The following is a 15,993-nucleotide window of genomic DNA, read 5'->3' on the forward strand; positions in this document are numbered from 1 at the left end:
ATTTATCCGGCTATCTATTACCATATGGCTATCTATATCACTAGGTAGCTATCTATCTATTTTCTATCTATTATTAATAATAATTCATGTCATTTCTAAGCGCCTTTCAAAACTCATAGCTGCACAACTCATAGCTAGACATCGATTTATCTAGCTAGCTCGCTAGACATCGATCTATCTAGCTAGCTAGATATCGATCTATCTAGCTAGCTAGTCATCCATCCATCTATTTATCTATCTAGCTAGTGATTTATATATCTAGATATGGATCTATCGAGCTGGATCATTACGTAGCGGCTACGTGGCTAGCATGGCTTGAAAGAACGTAGTGTAACGAGAGCGCTAGTGGCAAATTTTCAAACGGGACAATCAATTGAAACGCATCTTTCTCCCTTTCTGTCAATCTTCGCATCTCTCGCTTCTTCTTTCTCGCTCTAGTCTCCGTTTCTATCTCTCTATCGATCGCGATCTGTCATGTGGCGAGATGAAAAAAAGGGGGCCGAAAGACATGCCATATCATCGATCTGAGCCATGGCGTCATGGCGTGTGGGTGTGTTTGAAAGATTAAAAGTGGGCCAAAAAAATGAGCGAACAATTTTGGACCGGCGAGTTTAGCGCGCGCTGGGTGCCGACTAACAATGGCCGACAGAAAGCGATCGGGTAGGAAATAGCTAGTCGGGTCGGAAAAGGCAACCGGGGCGCCTGCGCCGCACGCTGCAAATGATTTCTTTCCAGCGACGCCATTTTGACACCACCGGCGTGTGATTTATAGGCTCGGCATTCGCCCGCGGATTAAAAAAAATGGGGCGGGGTGACCGAGCTGGAAGGAAGCATAACAAGCGCATTATAGAATGTTCCGGCGAGTGTCACAAAGTGTTATGAGGGGGTGATAAATATTCTGGCGGCCCTCCTCGTTCCGCTGCTACAACATGACCCTGGCGGTCAACGCCTCAATGCAACGCTCGGAAAAAACCTCCTATCAACCCATTCGCTGATTTATGTTGCCTAGCTTTATTTTTCATGAAATATATTTAAAATATCTATCTGGCGGTTTATCTTTCGATCGATCTGTCAAGCTAGCTAGATGACGTCTGGCTAGCTAGATAGATCGACAGCTAGCTAGATAGGTAGATCGACAGCTAGCTAGCTAGGTAGACCGACGTCTAGCTAGCTAGCTAGATTGAGGTCAAGCTAGCTAGATAGATAGTTCGACGTCTAGCTAGCTAGCTAGTTCGACGTCTAGCTAGCTAGCTAGTTCGACGTCTAGCTAGCTAGCTTGATAAATCGACGTCTAGCTAGCTAGCTAGATAGTTCGACGTCTAGCTAGCTAGCTAGATAGATCTACGTCTAGCTAGCTAGATAGGTCCCCGTCTAGATAGATAGATCCACGTCTAGATAGATCGATAGATAGATGTATATGTAGAGAGATCGATATCTAGCTAGCTTGCTGGATTGATAAATAGATCTATATCTAGAGATCTCTCTCTATCCATGCACACGTTTGGCTATTTCTGCCGCCGACCAATCCCATTCAAGCACGACTCCAGACTTCGATGCCCGTAAGAAATAAAACAAGTGAGCACGCGGGACTCAACCGGGCTGCGGTCTAGTCTGCTGGCGACCAATCCTAACGGACCAACCAGTGTTCCAGACCCGATGGTGACCAATCCCTTCGAGGATCTCGTCGCCGTCGGGCTATCGTATCAACATTTTGAGAAATGCCTCAGACGTTTCTCCTCCCGTCTTGCCCGGCGACCTTTCACTTGGTGATTTCCGGGGATGTTTTTTTTTTTTTTTAACGGCTGGCGGGCGAAGGTCAGCCCGGCTTTATTTTCGGAACGCGGCGTAATTGCGCGCTTGTCCTCCGCCGCGCCGATCGATAAACTATCATTCCAGTCACCTGCAGCTTGACAAATTTAATTACATGTGGGCTACATCAAACCGCTGACTGTGTGTGTGTGTGTGTGTGTGTGTGTGTGTGTGTGTGTGTGTGTGTGTGTGTGTGTGTGTGTGTGTGTGTGTGTGTGTGTGTGTGTGTGTTGTTTTTCAGATGATGAAGTTTGCCTGGGACAACTACAAGCAATACGCTTGGGGCAAGAACGAGCTTCGGCCTTTAACGAAGAACGGCCATATTGGAAACATGTTTGGTAAGTCTTTGTTTTCTTTTATTTTGAAAATTTCCTTCAAAATGCGGAAAGTTTTTCTGTCAATTTTCATTGACAGAGATTGTCCCCCCGATTCCCCCCCGGAAAAAAATCCCATAACAGTAACTCCATTCCCGAATTTGCTCAGGTTTTTGGTTTTTTTTTTTTTTCCATCCATACATGTCAGGTTTTTCCCTTCCTACAATACACATGTCTGTTTTTTATGTAAGAAGAGATCTGCTTAACATTATGTTTATGTTGTCAAGTAGACAGTGGGTGAATTTAGTGACAATGACATCTGCTTTTTAATAAATCTGCTTTTTAAAAAAAAAATAATAATAATAATAAAAACGTAATTCAACAACAGTAATGTCGAAATGAGACGCGACACCAGGAAGTGAAATAATAATAATAATAATAATAATAATAATAATACATTTCATTTCATTCAAGCGCCTTTCAAAACATTCAAGCGCCTTTCAAAACTTTCAAGGTCACTTTACAGTCACAGGATACGTTTTTCTGTGAGTGAGCAGTGGCAGCCACACGTGCCAGCGGAATAACGCAAATAGATAGAAAGTTAGCTAGAAGGGGGCGGCAAATATGCACTCATCGTCGCCATAAAATCCGCTGTGCTTCTTCAATGATAATCGCCCTCGTCGAGCTCTTACTCCGAAGCATTGCTTAATTCATGATCATTTTGGACTCGGATCGTATGGACGATCCAGTGGGGACAATGTTTGTCCTGCTCAAATGTCTCAAATGTCCGATTTCTCCGTCAGAATTAAAAAAAATTCTGATGATGATTACAATTATGATCCATCCGCCGAATCTGCGTCCTGAATAGCAAGTAGCTCGTCGCGGAGGCGGCGCTGACTCACCCACGCTAACCCCGCTCCCGCGGTGCCAGACGGCATTAGCGCTAACGAGATGCCCGTCGCCCACCGCCGTTGATCATTGGATGGCGGTCACCGTTGACAACGGGTCGGCGTCTGCCGCAATTAGCATCTAGCGCAACGCACCAAAAAAGGCTCCACTTACCTCAGCAAGGTGGCAGCAGCTTGTCAATGTTGGAACCTTCCCGGGTGGCGGCCATTTTGTGTCAGACCGTCACTTGCCTTCCAGCAATGTATTTTAACAAGTTAAAACGCGCCATTTTCATTCATTTCGGCTTTGTGGGTCTACGGCGGCGGCCATTTTGTTTTGGACTGCCATTGCCTTCCAGTAATGTGTTTTCACAAGTTTAAACACACCATTTTGATTCATTTCGGCTTTGTTGTTTTTCGGCAGTGGCCATTTTGTTTCAAACCGCCTCTTGCCTTCCACCGAAAACGATCAGGTGGCAACCAATCACATTTCAGCCGATTTCTGACTTGCGTCATGTGACTCGTGTGTACATTTCTGAATTCTCTGGGCTCTCACGGGGCGGGCCCGACAGCAAACATTGAAGGATTGATCTGCTCCGTCAGTCCTGCCGCGTGATCAATTTTTCGTTTTTCTCTTCCTTCTATGGAGGTCTGTTCTGGCCGTATCGTCGTGCTACAACAATGGATCCGTTATCGATAAGGATTGATCAATTCTCATGGTCCTCATAATGTTTCTTTGCTTTGCCAACTTCCATTTTGATAACGTTCAGCAAATTTGTCACATGCTGAACCAAATTTTCCAACATGTCATTGTTGTGGTCATCAATTAAAATAATCATAATAAATGTGATTTCTAAGCGCCTTTCAAAACTCTCAAAGTAAAATAAAATAAAATAAAAAAATGATGATGTAGCGATTCGCAATGGAACAAAATGAGAAACCACCATGTGGTGATTGATTGGGTAAATGACGCCATTTTGTCAATTTGCTCTTCCAGGCGGTCTGCGAGGAGCGTCCATCATCGACTCGCTGGACACGCTCTACATTATGGGACTGATGGACGAGTACGAAGACGCCAAGGACTGGGTCACAAGAGACCTGGACATGACCTCGGTGAGACCAGCTACACATTACTGTATAATAAAGTGGTTTTATTTACCTTTGTGATAGTCGTTGATGGCTTGATGGAACGGAGTGGCCGCTTTCATCAGCATTAAACACTTGATGACGAATGTAGCCTTCTTCTTTCACCATCTTGAGGATTGGTGCTTTCTCTGCCATAATTTTACCTTGTTCCTCATCAGTTGTTTTCTGTTTAGCTGGATTAATAGCTTTTTGCATCAGGTGTACAAATGGCTTGCACGGGTTGTTTGTGGAGCCTGATTGATGGGCCCCAACCGATATTTTAACCTTGCAGTCTACACTCTGCCTTTGAAGTATCAAAGTTGATACTCTCTCTCTGTCGTGTGCCTGTGTCTTTAATTTTTAAACCGCCTCCCCTCACTGCTGCGTTCTTGACCAATCACGTGGCTTTAACCGAAGACTGGGGGCGGGGAATAGAGGACAAAAAAATGTCAGCAGCCACTTTCTTTTTGGAGAACAGCTTCACTGTCTGTATCTGTAAAACCCACCCCGCCTCACTGCTGCGTTCTTGACCAATCACGTGGCTTTAACCGAAGACTGGGGGTGGGGAATAGAGGACCAAAACAGTCGACTGCCATTTTGTTGTTAGAAGAACGGGCTCGTTTGCGAACGACACATCATTCATTATGGCGCTCCGTGTGTATCCCGAAAAATAGTTTGTATGCCAAGGTAAAATTTTCATAAAATTAACGTTCGGAAACCGAAAAGTTCGTTAGCCAAGGGCTTCGTATACCGAGATGTAATTTTCATAAATTTGACGTTTGTAAGATGAAAAGTTCGTAAGATAAGGTTCGTTTGATTGCTGACATTGTGACTGATCCTCCACGTTGATCCTTTGCTGTCATCTCCACGGCGACGAGCCTCCTGAGAGAGTAACGCTCTCTCGCTTTCTCTCTCTTTCTCGCTCTCTCGTCGCAGAACGGCGAAGCGTCGCTCTTTGAGGTGAACATCCGTTACGTCGGCGGCCTGCTGTCGGCGTACTATCTGACGGGAGAGGAGGTAAGATGAAAAAAAGATGGCGTGTCATCCCCCGACGAGACCCCCCCCCTCCCCCCCCCGGTTCCCTCCCAGTTCAGAGTTTAACAGATGAAAAGACTTACTGGGAAATGGGCGACACTCTCATATCAGCGCGTGTGTGGGTGATTCAGATGTATTATTATTATTATTATTATCATTTTTGTCAGTCGCCTCATGCATCAGGTGCATTAGGATTGATTGACAGCTGTCTGGTGTTGCATCACGCTTGAGATAAAAAAAAAAAAGAGAAAGAGCTTGCCCAGGCTAGATGTCTGTTTGGGGAATAATCGCCCAAATACGACTTGTACGATGTTTACAACATGGCCCAAAAATGTACGCAATGCTTGGAGTGAATAAAAGTACAAAATAGGATATATAGCGATACCTCAGTTTACAAACGTGATCGGTTCCCAGAAAGTGTGTGTAAGGCAAAAAGTTTGTCTTCCAAACATTTATTTCCCATAAGAAACCATTAAAATGAGAATAATCCATTCTCAGGTCCCCATAAAACATCATTTCCGACTAAATAAGCCTTAAAACTCCATGAAATACAGTCATACCTCAGCTTACAAAACTTAATTGGCTCCCGGAAAGTGTGTGTAAGGCCAGAAGTTCATCTTCCAAACATTAAATTCCCATAAGAAACCATTAAAATGAGAATAATCAGTTGCCATGTCCCCATAAAACATCATTATCTACTAAAACTACCCTTAAAACTCCACAAAATACCTTATTTTATGTCTAATAAATGTGCTATTGCATTGTAATTAAAGAAAAAAAAACGTACTGTAGAATAAAGTCATTTTATTGACCTTTGTGATTGTCGTTGATGTAGTTGCCTCTTGATGATACCCGAGTGCAGTTGCCGTGCTTTCTCGGTGATAATACCCTCACTCACACTGTCTCCTGCTAGCCGCTTTTTGTTCATCCAAATCAACAGAAGTTTTTCATTTCTATTGCCTGAGACTGTTGCTGAGACAACACAGAAACACCCTTAGCCACACGTGGCAATGGTCGACTTAGCATTCTGGTACTGGGACGCTAAGTCAAACAAATGCACACCTAGTTTGTGTTTTTTGATGATCTCCATGTTTCTCGTGCAGCGTGTTCGACCGGCGACAAATTCCTTGTGTGTTCTACATTGCCAATAAAGAATAAAGGCCACAAACATATGCAATAAATTGCCACATGCTCGCGTCTTGATTCTCGTCGATAAAAACGATGTGAAAAAAAGCTCTTGTCGCATTGCAACATGGCGGACACGTCAGGTTACTTCCTTATCCCCGAAGAACACGGCGTGAGGTGAGCGAGGCAGCGTAATGAGCCCTCCGCCCCCGCCGCCAGGGGAGGTCGACTATTTTTATCAGCGGCTACACGCTAACGGTCGCGTACGAGCTCACGGGGGGAGGGTTAGCGCCCACGGGAAGTCCGCCGGCGTTCATGAAAATGTGGACCCGTTAAGATGGAATATATCACCTCTCTTGACTCATTCACTTCTATTCACCAATATATTCGGGAATTGAAAATATCCATTAGCTAGCTAGCTCGCTAGTTATTGGCTGTCTAGCTGACTGTAAGCTGTCTGGCTGGCTAGCAGTTAGCTATCTGGCTATCTATATTCGCTATTTATTTGCTATCCATTAGTTAGCTACCTATTACCTGTCTAGCTGATTGTAAGCTGTCTGGCTTGCTAGCTGTTGGCTATCTGGCTATCTACATTTGCTATTTATTTGCCATCTATTAGCGAGCTATTAGCTGTCTAGCTGACTGTAAGCTATCTGGCTGGCTCGATGTTGGCTATCTGGCTATTAGCTATTAATTCGCTGTCTAATAGCTGGATAGCTAGCAATTTGAGTTACTTCCGGGATAAGTGAATGCTGGCACGTGTGGCACATTTTTGCACGTCTGGCAGTGAAGGAGTTAAGGAGACGTACGTGGACGAGTGATGCTAACCAATGAAGATATTGTTGAAAAAACAAACAAACAAAATAACCCGATTGGGATTGAGGCAAAGGGTAGGAACGTTAGCGTAGCACGTTGACATTCACGACCATTTCAAAGAGTCTCCGACGACAAGAGAAATATTCCCCAATAATCTTCCTGTACTTAGCTCGCTTACTTAGCTTACGTCGCTAACTATCAGAATCAGAATCATCTTTAGTGCCAAGTATGTAGAACACACAAGGAATTTGTTTCCGGTAGAACACGCTGCACTAGTATCGTCGTCAAAAAAACTGCTAAGTGGCACTATACAGTTCCATCTATCTCGCTAGTTGAAAGCTTAGCTAACAAAAGAAGCGCTCTCGTTGCGCTTAGCGCGTCGCTCGTGCGAAAACGCCATCGGAAGATCGACGCAATCGAGCTTCTTATCTTAGCGAGCGACCGCGGCCATTATTTTAATGTACAAATAGCAGGTTAGTTAGCTCGCTCCGACGGATCAATTGAAATAAATAAGCAATGAGCCCCCGTTTAATTATTCAACCTGTTAGCTCGCTTTAGTTAAAGTCCTTTCGGGGCGGCAAATCCAGCTATGCTACGCCCGTGTTGAAAACAAACACATTAGCTGAGTTCCCGAGCGGCCGACACGGCGCCGCCTGATTGATCGGCGTCGTCATATTTGCCGCGGCGTAATCAGTTAATGGCCTGCGATGGGAACGCCGACGAACGTCTCTGGTGGAGGTGACGAATGGAATGAGTGTCACGGGAAAAAGGGGGTGTTCCCGCCGCACCAATTCACCCACAAATAGCCCCTCGTCGCCACGCTAATTTAGCATGATAGCTGCGGAACTTGTCCCCTGCTGTTCGGATGTCCTTCACGATGTCCATCGGAGACCAAACATATTGCTTTTTTTAGATTTGAAAAAACTCTCAAGTTGAAATAAATAAATACATAAATACATATAAAGAAATAAAGAAATACATAAATAAATAAATACACCCACAAATACATACATAAATACATAAATAAATACATAAATAAACACATAAACACAAACCCATAAACACATAAATCCATAAATAAATACATAAATACATTAATACACAAATAAATAAATCCATAAATCCATAAATAAATACATAAATAAAATTTTTGATTAATCAATTGATTTATGAATCAATTACTTAATTTTGAATAATTACAAACACATAATATAAAATACAAGTAAATTAAAGCAAATTAAAGCAAATTCAATTAAATGAAATGAAATTAAATTAACTCCCTGCAAAATGTGCAAAAATATGTCCAATCCCATGCCAGGGTTTTTGTCATTTTTCATTCAAATTGCAGGACCCACAGAATATTAAGTTTTAGGACTACATAAACATTGAATACAAGGTAAGAAACCTCGGACTCTCTTCTTTCATCAGAAAAATAGAGTTAATTCCTAAATGATCTGGGTCTCGAGTTATATGACCTTGAAATGAGGGCAGATGTACACAATACAAATTCTACATATTGGTTGATATAGTGCTTGAACAACAGCTGAAGCGAGAATAAAATGCTAACATGGAAGAATGGGGAATGCCGCCCCCTTGTTGAAGAGAAAAAAAAGAACATTTCCAGAGGTCTGGCCAGCGCTTTATCGGCACCCAAACACGAAAATCCTAAACTCAAATTCTGCAATGGCGCTCTACGTCATATTTTCAATTCCCGAATAAATTTGTGAATGGCAGTGAATGAGTTAATAGGGCGTCCATTTTTTTTGTTGCTTTCTCGGGTGTGTAAACGCCCAATTGGACTGGCGTGTTTGTGGTAATGGATGGCGCACGTGAGAAAAAGGCGCCGTTTTGAGCGGCGTACGTTTTGATGGAAGGCCCAAATGAGTCAATGCGAAGCAGCTGTCCCAGACAGATGGCCGCCGCTCCATTCTCAAGGTTTTTGTTGTATCGCCTATTTTTTGTTCCCCCTTAAAACCAATGACGGTGAAAACGCAATTGTCACATTTTCAAGATCATTTCGAGAGAAGAATGCTTTTTGCAAGTTACGGGGTGAAAAAAAAAAAGATGGCGGTGCTAGTTTTCAAATTTGTCCAAAATCACGACTGTTATTGTGGTTTACGAGGGACAATTTGAAGTTGTCGTGGTGGGCTTTAGCAAGCATCATCGCACTTGACACGCCTGATTTGCTTTTGTGGGCCGAATAAAATGAGGCGGCGGGCCTGATTTGGCCCTCGGGCCTGGACTTGGACACCTATGATGCAAGGAATTAGTCAGCAAGCTGAATAGAAAGAGAGCTCGCGAGGTCCCTTGCTCACTCGCTTGCACGGTCCTAGCTCAGTCGCTACTCTGGTTGCTAGCTCTGTCACTAGCTCGCTAGTTCGGTCGCTAGCTCGCTACCTCAATAGCTCAGTCGCTAGTTCGGTCGCTAGCTCAGTCACAAGCTCGGTCGCTAGCATGGGCACTAGCTTGCTAGTTTGGTCGCTAGCTTGCTACCTCAATAGCTCGGTCGCTAGCTCGGTTGCTAGCTCACTAGTACGGTCGCTAGCTCAGTCGCTAGCTCGCTAGTATGGTCGCGCTCGGTCGCTAGCTCACTAGTACGGTCTCGAGTTCGGTCGCGAGTTCAGTCGCTAGCCTGCTAGTTCGGTTGCTAGCTCGCTAGTTCAATCGCTACCCCAATAGCTCGCTCGCTAGCTCACTCTCTAGCTAGCTCGTTCATTAGCTAGTTCAGTGGCTTGCATATAATAGTATATACATCTGAAATGAAAAATAATGAGTGTTATTAAGTTTGATTTGCTTTCACTGGCCGAATAAAACAATGTTTTTTTAGCCGGGAAAAAGGCCAAAAACTGGCCCCCAGGCCTTGACTTGGACACACTTATGGCCTCCAGGCTTTTTTTTTCTTCTTCTTTTTTTTTTGTCTGAGCCGAGCATCACAATTTGAAAATCACTTTGAGTCGTGACTAATGGGGGGTGGGGGCAAATAAAGCAGTGTGAGAAATCCCAATGGGAACTCATCATCATCCATTTGAGTTCAAAGTGCCATTTTTTATTATTATTGAAGCCAAAGTGAGCCCCAGACAGAAGACGCACTTTGGCCAAAAAGATTCATGCTCATTTGTAAAATTATATATTTTTTTTCCTTCCCTTCACGCCATCTAAAAGCGGCCTTCAAACTTTGATAATCACTCCCAGGATTTAGCATTTAAAAAAAAGCGCTTGCCGGACGCCCGGCGGCAGCCGCTTTTAATTTGGAACGTATCCTCGTTACGAGACACAAGAGGACGTTTACGACACTCGGCGGAACGATTGTGATCGTAAACTCAAAGTGGAATGGTGGCCGTGGTAGTCGCAGGATGGAGAAAAAAGATAAATAAATTAAAAAAAAAAGCACTTGCCGATTCCCCCGCGTAGCCGTTCGGGTGAGTCACTTCCGGTGAGAGGGTTTACGACCCTCTCGGAGGAATTTTTGTCAAAAAATGGATTGGATTAGCCTTTATTAATCTCGCGGTGGAGAAATTGACATTTCAAAGTAGCAAAGTGATGAAAGTACGACGAAAGGAAGAAGTAGAACAACAAAATACAGTGATACCTCAGCTTACCAACTGAATTGGTTCCCAGAAAGTGTGTGTCAGGCGAAAAGTGTGTCTTCCAAACATTAATTTCGCATAAGAAACCATTAAAATCAGAATAATCCGTTCCCAGGTCCCCATAAAACATAACCTTCTACAAAATAAGCCTTAAATGACACAAAATCTACCTTATTTTATGTATAATAAATGTGCTATTGTATTGTAATGAAAGAAATAAATTGTAATGTATAATAAAATTGTTTTATTGATCTTTGTGATAGTCGTTGATGTAGTTGCCTCTTAATGATATCCGAGTGAAGTTGCCGTGCTTTCTCGCCGATGATACCCTCACTCACACTGTCCCCTGCTCCCTGCTTTTGGTTAATCCAAATCAACAGAAGTTTTTGAACCTCTTCTATTGCCTGAGACCGTTGCATAGACAACACAGAAATACCCTTAGCCACGCGTAGCAATGGTCGTCTTAGCATTCTGGTACTGGGAAGCTAAGTCACACAAACGCTCGCTGGTGTTTCTCGATGATGGGAATGGGAAATTGGAAGGCCTACATTTTGTAGCTTTCAGGGAAAAAATGGCGACATTCCAAATTTAGGATTTTCCAAGTTGAGGAGCTTTCGTAGGTCACGTCACAAAAATCCGCTCTGGCACATCCATGTCCGAAAATCGTCTTTTTGCAGCCCAGATTGACGGTTGGGGGGGTCGCCTCAACCCCCCACCCCCTAGTGAGAAAATGACAAGTAGGCTTGTCTTGGCACTGCTTCCCATTTGGAAGCCATGGCAACAGTGTGCAAGCGCAGGTCAGGGACCAATCGGAGGACGGGATGACATTGTCATGTCGCTTGGTGCGGGTTAGCATTGCGAGCACCTCTGGTGGAAGGCGCAAGCCCAACACCATCTGCTTCTTGTCCTTGGAGCCGCTTCATTCCATGAACAAGTGTGTGTGTGTGTGTGTGTGTGTGTGTGTGTGTGTGTGTGTGTGTGTGTGTGTGTGTGTGTGTGTGTGTGTGTGTGTGTGTGTGTGTGTGTGTGTGTGTGCTTGTCAAGGACAAACACAACGAACAGCGCGTAGGAGTCGCATTCCGAAATATGCCATTTCGCGATAAATTTTAATGCGAGCTTGGCGAAACGCTCGAGGGGAATCGCATGAAAGGGCAGACATATTAGGGACGACTGCAAAATTTTGGACTTGTCATGTGACACACACAAGCAAGCACACACAGACTTGTCAAAAATGTGCCAATTACGGATGGTATAGAATCATACTGGTCCTCACAAGAATAGTCATACAAACACACGCATGCACACACACACAGGAATGGCGTGATTAGGGACGTGCAAAATTTTGGACTTGTCATGTGACACACCCGCACACACACACACTTGTCAAAAATTTAACAAAATTAAAGATCTAAAATGAAATCAGTCAAAAATCCTTGAATCCTTGAAAGGCGCTTAAAATAAAATGTATTATTATTATTATTATTATTAAAAATGTCTCCATTACGTGTGGTATAGAATCATACTGGTCCTCACAAGAATAGTTATACAAACACACACACGTTTGTCCAAAAATGTCCTCACTGCGTATGGAATAGAATCATAGTGGTCCTCACAAGAATAGTCATACCAAGTCAAACACACACACTTGTGGTCATGACCCCGGAAGAAAAAGCGAAAACCCGAATAAACTCGGGAATGGCGCTCAATGTCCTATTTTCAATTCCCGAATGAATTTGGGAGCGGCAGTGAATGAGTTAATGGAGTCCGGCGAATGGTTGTGACCTCTTCATAATGTTGCCAACGAGTTGTCCTTTGCGCTGACTTGAATCCATTTTGAGGTTGTCGTTGACGAAAGGCGGATGTGCGGCGAGCCTGTGGACGACAGATAGCAACCGACAGGAAAGGGAATTGAAATTATTGAGCGCACCCACACCGGCGCCCCCGCCCCTCTTCAGTGGCGGACGTCAGACAAGGAAGGCCTTGAAATGTCATCTCTCGTCTCGCTCTCGCTTTCAAATGAAAATGTGGTTTGGAACGCAACGGCTTGAATATTTGCAGGCGCACAAGGCGGCCATTTTCTCACGTGACAATGGCTGCCGATTCTGTTGACTTTGACTTGCTATTTCAATTTGACGTGGATATTTGATTTCATTTTGTTTTTACTCTGTTTTTTTGCTTGATGCTTTGTATTTATTATTATTATTATTATTATTATTATTATTATTAATAGTAGTAGTAGTAGTAGTAGTACTCTTATTTTTACTTTTACTTTTACTTGTAGTTTTAGTTTTAGTTAGCTTGAGTTTAGCTTTAGCTTGAGTTTTAGTTTTTTTATTTTTTATTTTTAGTATTTTTATTTTTATTGTGATTGTGATTGTGATTTTTATTTTATTGTGATTTTATTTTATTTTATTTTATTTTATTTTTGTTTTTACTTTTACTTTAGTTTTAGCTTCATGTTTAATTCAGTTCTACACAGAGAAACTACCCAAATTTTATACAGAGACAGAAACTGAGCAAATTTACACCGAATATTTCTCGTTCACTGCCATTCACGGATTTATTCGGAAATTGAAAATATGATGTGTTTGGATGCCGAAAAGCTGTTCATGGCCTTTGGCAATGTTATTTACTTTCCACCAGGGGGCAGCATTTCCCTTTTTTTCCATGTTAGCGCTTTGTTCCAGCTTCAGCTCTTGGTAAAGCGCTACAATAATAATAATAATAATAATAATAATAATAATAATAATACGATGACGACTACTACTACTACAATACTATGATGACTACGATGACAACTACTACTACGATGACGACAACTACTACTACTAGTACTACTACTATGATGACGACTACGACTACTCCTATAATGACGCCTACAACTACAACTACTACTACTACTACTACTACTACTACTACTCCTACTACGACACCTACTAACACTACTACTACGATGACGACTACTACTACTACTACTACTGATACTACTAATAATGTGGGTCCTGGATTTGGAGTGACAATGACGAAAACCCTTGCACTGGACTGGACACATTTTTGCACATCTGGCAGCGAATGATTTAACCCACACAGCTCTTCATCTCAGGGGGACAAACGGCGTAGCGGGGGGAGTTTAATTAACTTCTGGGATGTCGAACGAGGCCCACGGCGCCGTTGGCGTGCGCGGCCTTTAATTTAGCGCAGCGGAATAAATGGGCGAGCAGATGCCGGGCGGGCCAGGGCCGCTCGCCTGTGATTAAGCGTGTCATCTCCAAACCAGAAAACTAGCGCCACTGAGGGCCTTGCGTGCTATTTTTAGACACGTCGGATGATGTCAAGCGAGTCTCGACCTTTGCGTGCATCCGCTGGCGGGTTTTTTTAGCGCCGACACCACTTTGTCTTGGTCAAATAATAGAAAGCTAGCTAACTAGATAATAGATAGCTCATAGATAGCGAGCTAGATAGCCAGCCAGCAAACAACTAGCCGGCTAGATAGCCAGCTAGATAGCCAGCTAGATAGCTAATACATAGCCAGCCAGTTATTAGTTAGCTTGCTAAATAGCCAGTCAGCTACTAGATAGCCAGCTAGCCAACTAGATAGCTAATAAATAGCAAATAATAAATAATAAAGTGACCTTGAGAGTTTTCAAAGGCGCTTAGAAATGAAATCTACAGTGATACCTTGGCTTACAAACTTAATCGGTTCCCAGAAAGTGTGTGTAAGGCGAAAAGTGTGTATTCCAAACATTAATTTCCCATAGGAAACCATTAAAATGAGAATAATCCGTTCCTAGGTCCCCATAAAGCATACTTTTTCTATTAATATGACTTAAAACTACACAAAATATGTATTATTATTATTATTATTATTATTATTATTATTATTATTATTAAACAAGATGGCGGCTTGGAAAAAATGATTGGAGGATTCCGGCCGCCGCTCATCGTTTGCGTTTGTCTCCATCTTGTTCCCCTTGCAGATGTTCAAGAGCAAAGTGTTGGAGTTGGGCGCAAAGTTGCTCCCGGCGTTCAACACGCCAACGGGGATCCCGCGGGGGGTCATCAACCTGGGCAGGTCAGCTTCTGGAAACACGTCTCGGTTTTAGCACAACAGTAGTGACGCCATTGTATAGCTAGCCTGCTATCTAGCTAGCTATCTATTTGCTATCTGACTAGCTGGCTATATATTAACTATCTAGTTGGCTATTAGCTATCTAGCTGGCTAGCTATTAGCTATATATTAGCTAGCTTTCTATCTATTTGAGTTACTACCGGGTTGAGTGTCCGGTTTTTGGCGGTTTTGCAGCGGCAGCAGTTGGAGCTGGGGTTGGGCGTCGGCCGGGAGCAGCATCCTGGCCGAGTTCGGGACCCTCCACTTGGAGTTTGTCCACCTCAGCGAGCTCTCCGGCGACCCCGTCTACACCGACAAGGTACGAGCTGGTCAAACGGCGACGGTCCTCGTTTCCTGGACGTTTGTTGATGCTTTGTTTTGGTGCTCGTGCAGGTGATGAACATCCGGAAGCTGCTGAACAAGATTGAGAAGCCTCAAGGACTGTACCCCAACTTCCTCAGTCCCGTCAGTGGGAACTGGGTCCAACGTACGTACATTTACGTCACGTCGCTTGCACAATGTCTGTCTGTCTGTCTGTGTTTTTGTATGACTATTCTTGTGAGGACCACTATGATTTTATGCCATATGTAGTGAGGACATTTTTGACTAGAGTGTGTTTGTATGTCTATTCTTGTGAGGACCACAATGGTTTTATACCATACAGTAGTGAAGACATTTTTGACAGGAGTGTGTTTGTATGACTATTCTTGTGAGGACCCGCGATGGTTTTTATACCATATGTAGTGAGGACATTTTTGACTAGAGTGTGTACGTGTTTGTGTGACTATTCTTGTGAGGACCTCTCTGATTTTACACCTTACATAGTGAGGACATTTTTGATTTTGACACCTGTGTGTGTGTGTCACATGACACGTTCAAAATCGACAAGTCCAAAATTTTACAGGTGTCCCTAATGTGTTGGCTTTTTCAGGCGAGTCCTATGTGTGTGCGTGTCTGTATTCTTGTGAGGACCACTATGATTAATTTATACCATACGTACTGAGGACATATTTGACAAGTGTGTGTGTGTACTTGAGTGTGTCACATGGCAAGTCCAAAATCGACATTTTGCAGGTGTCCCTAATATTTAGGCCCTTTCACATGATTCCTCTCGAACGTTTCTCAGAGTGCGCATTGAAATTCCTCGCGGAATGGCATATTTGGGCGCGGGCGTACATGTGACTCCC

The 15,993-nt window shown here is 43.4% G+C and overlaps 1 protein-coding gene across 1 annotated transcript in view; it reads left to right on the forward strand.

Annotated features, from left to right (window-relative positions):
* The window catches only part of LOC148897259 (mannosyl-oligosaccharide 1,2-alpha-mannosidase IA), a 45,821-nt gene that overhangs the window by 23,321 nt on the left and 6,507 nt on the right, over window positions 1–15,993 (forward strand). Inside the window, exons 2-7 of the mRNA XM_088998179.1 lie at window positions 2,051–2,147; window positions 4,008–4,123; window positions 5,072–5,152; window positions 14,676–14,770; window positions 15,002–15,125; window positions 15,200–15,293. Of these exons, the coding sequence (XP_088854305.1) occupies window positions 2,051–2,147; window positions 4,008–4,123; window positions 5,072–5,152; window positions 14,676–14,770; window positions 15,002–15,125; window positions 15,200–15,293 (607 nt within the window). The remainder of the gene's footprint in view (window positions 1–2,050; window positions 2,148–4,007; window positions 4,124–5,071; window positions 5,153–14,675; window positions 14,771–15,001; window positions 15,126–15,199; window positions 15,294–15,993) is intronic.

The sequence above is a fragment of the Hippocampus bargibanti genome, linkage group LG06, assembly GCF_051943395.1.
Source record: "Hippocampus bargibanti isolate YZ-2025 linkage group LG06, ASM5194339v1, whole genome shotgun sequence".
Classification (NCBI taxonomy): Eukaryota; Metazoa; Chordata; class Actinopteri; order Syngnathiformes; family Syngnathidae; genus Hippocampus; species Hippocampus bargibanti.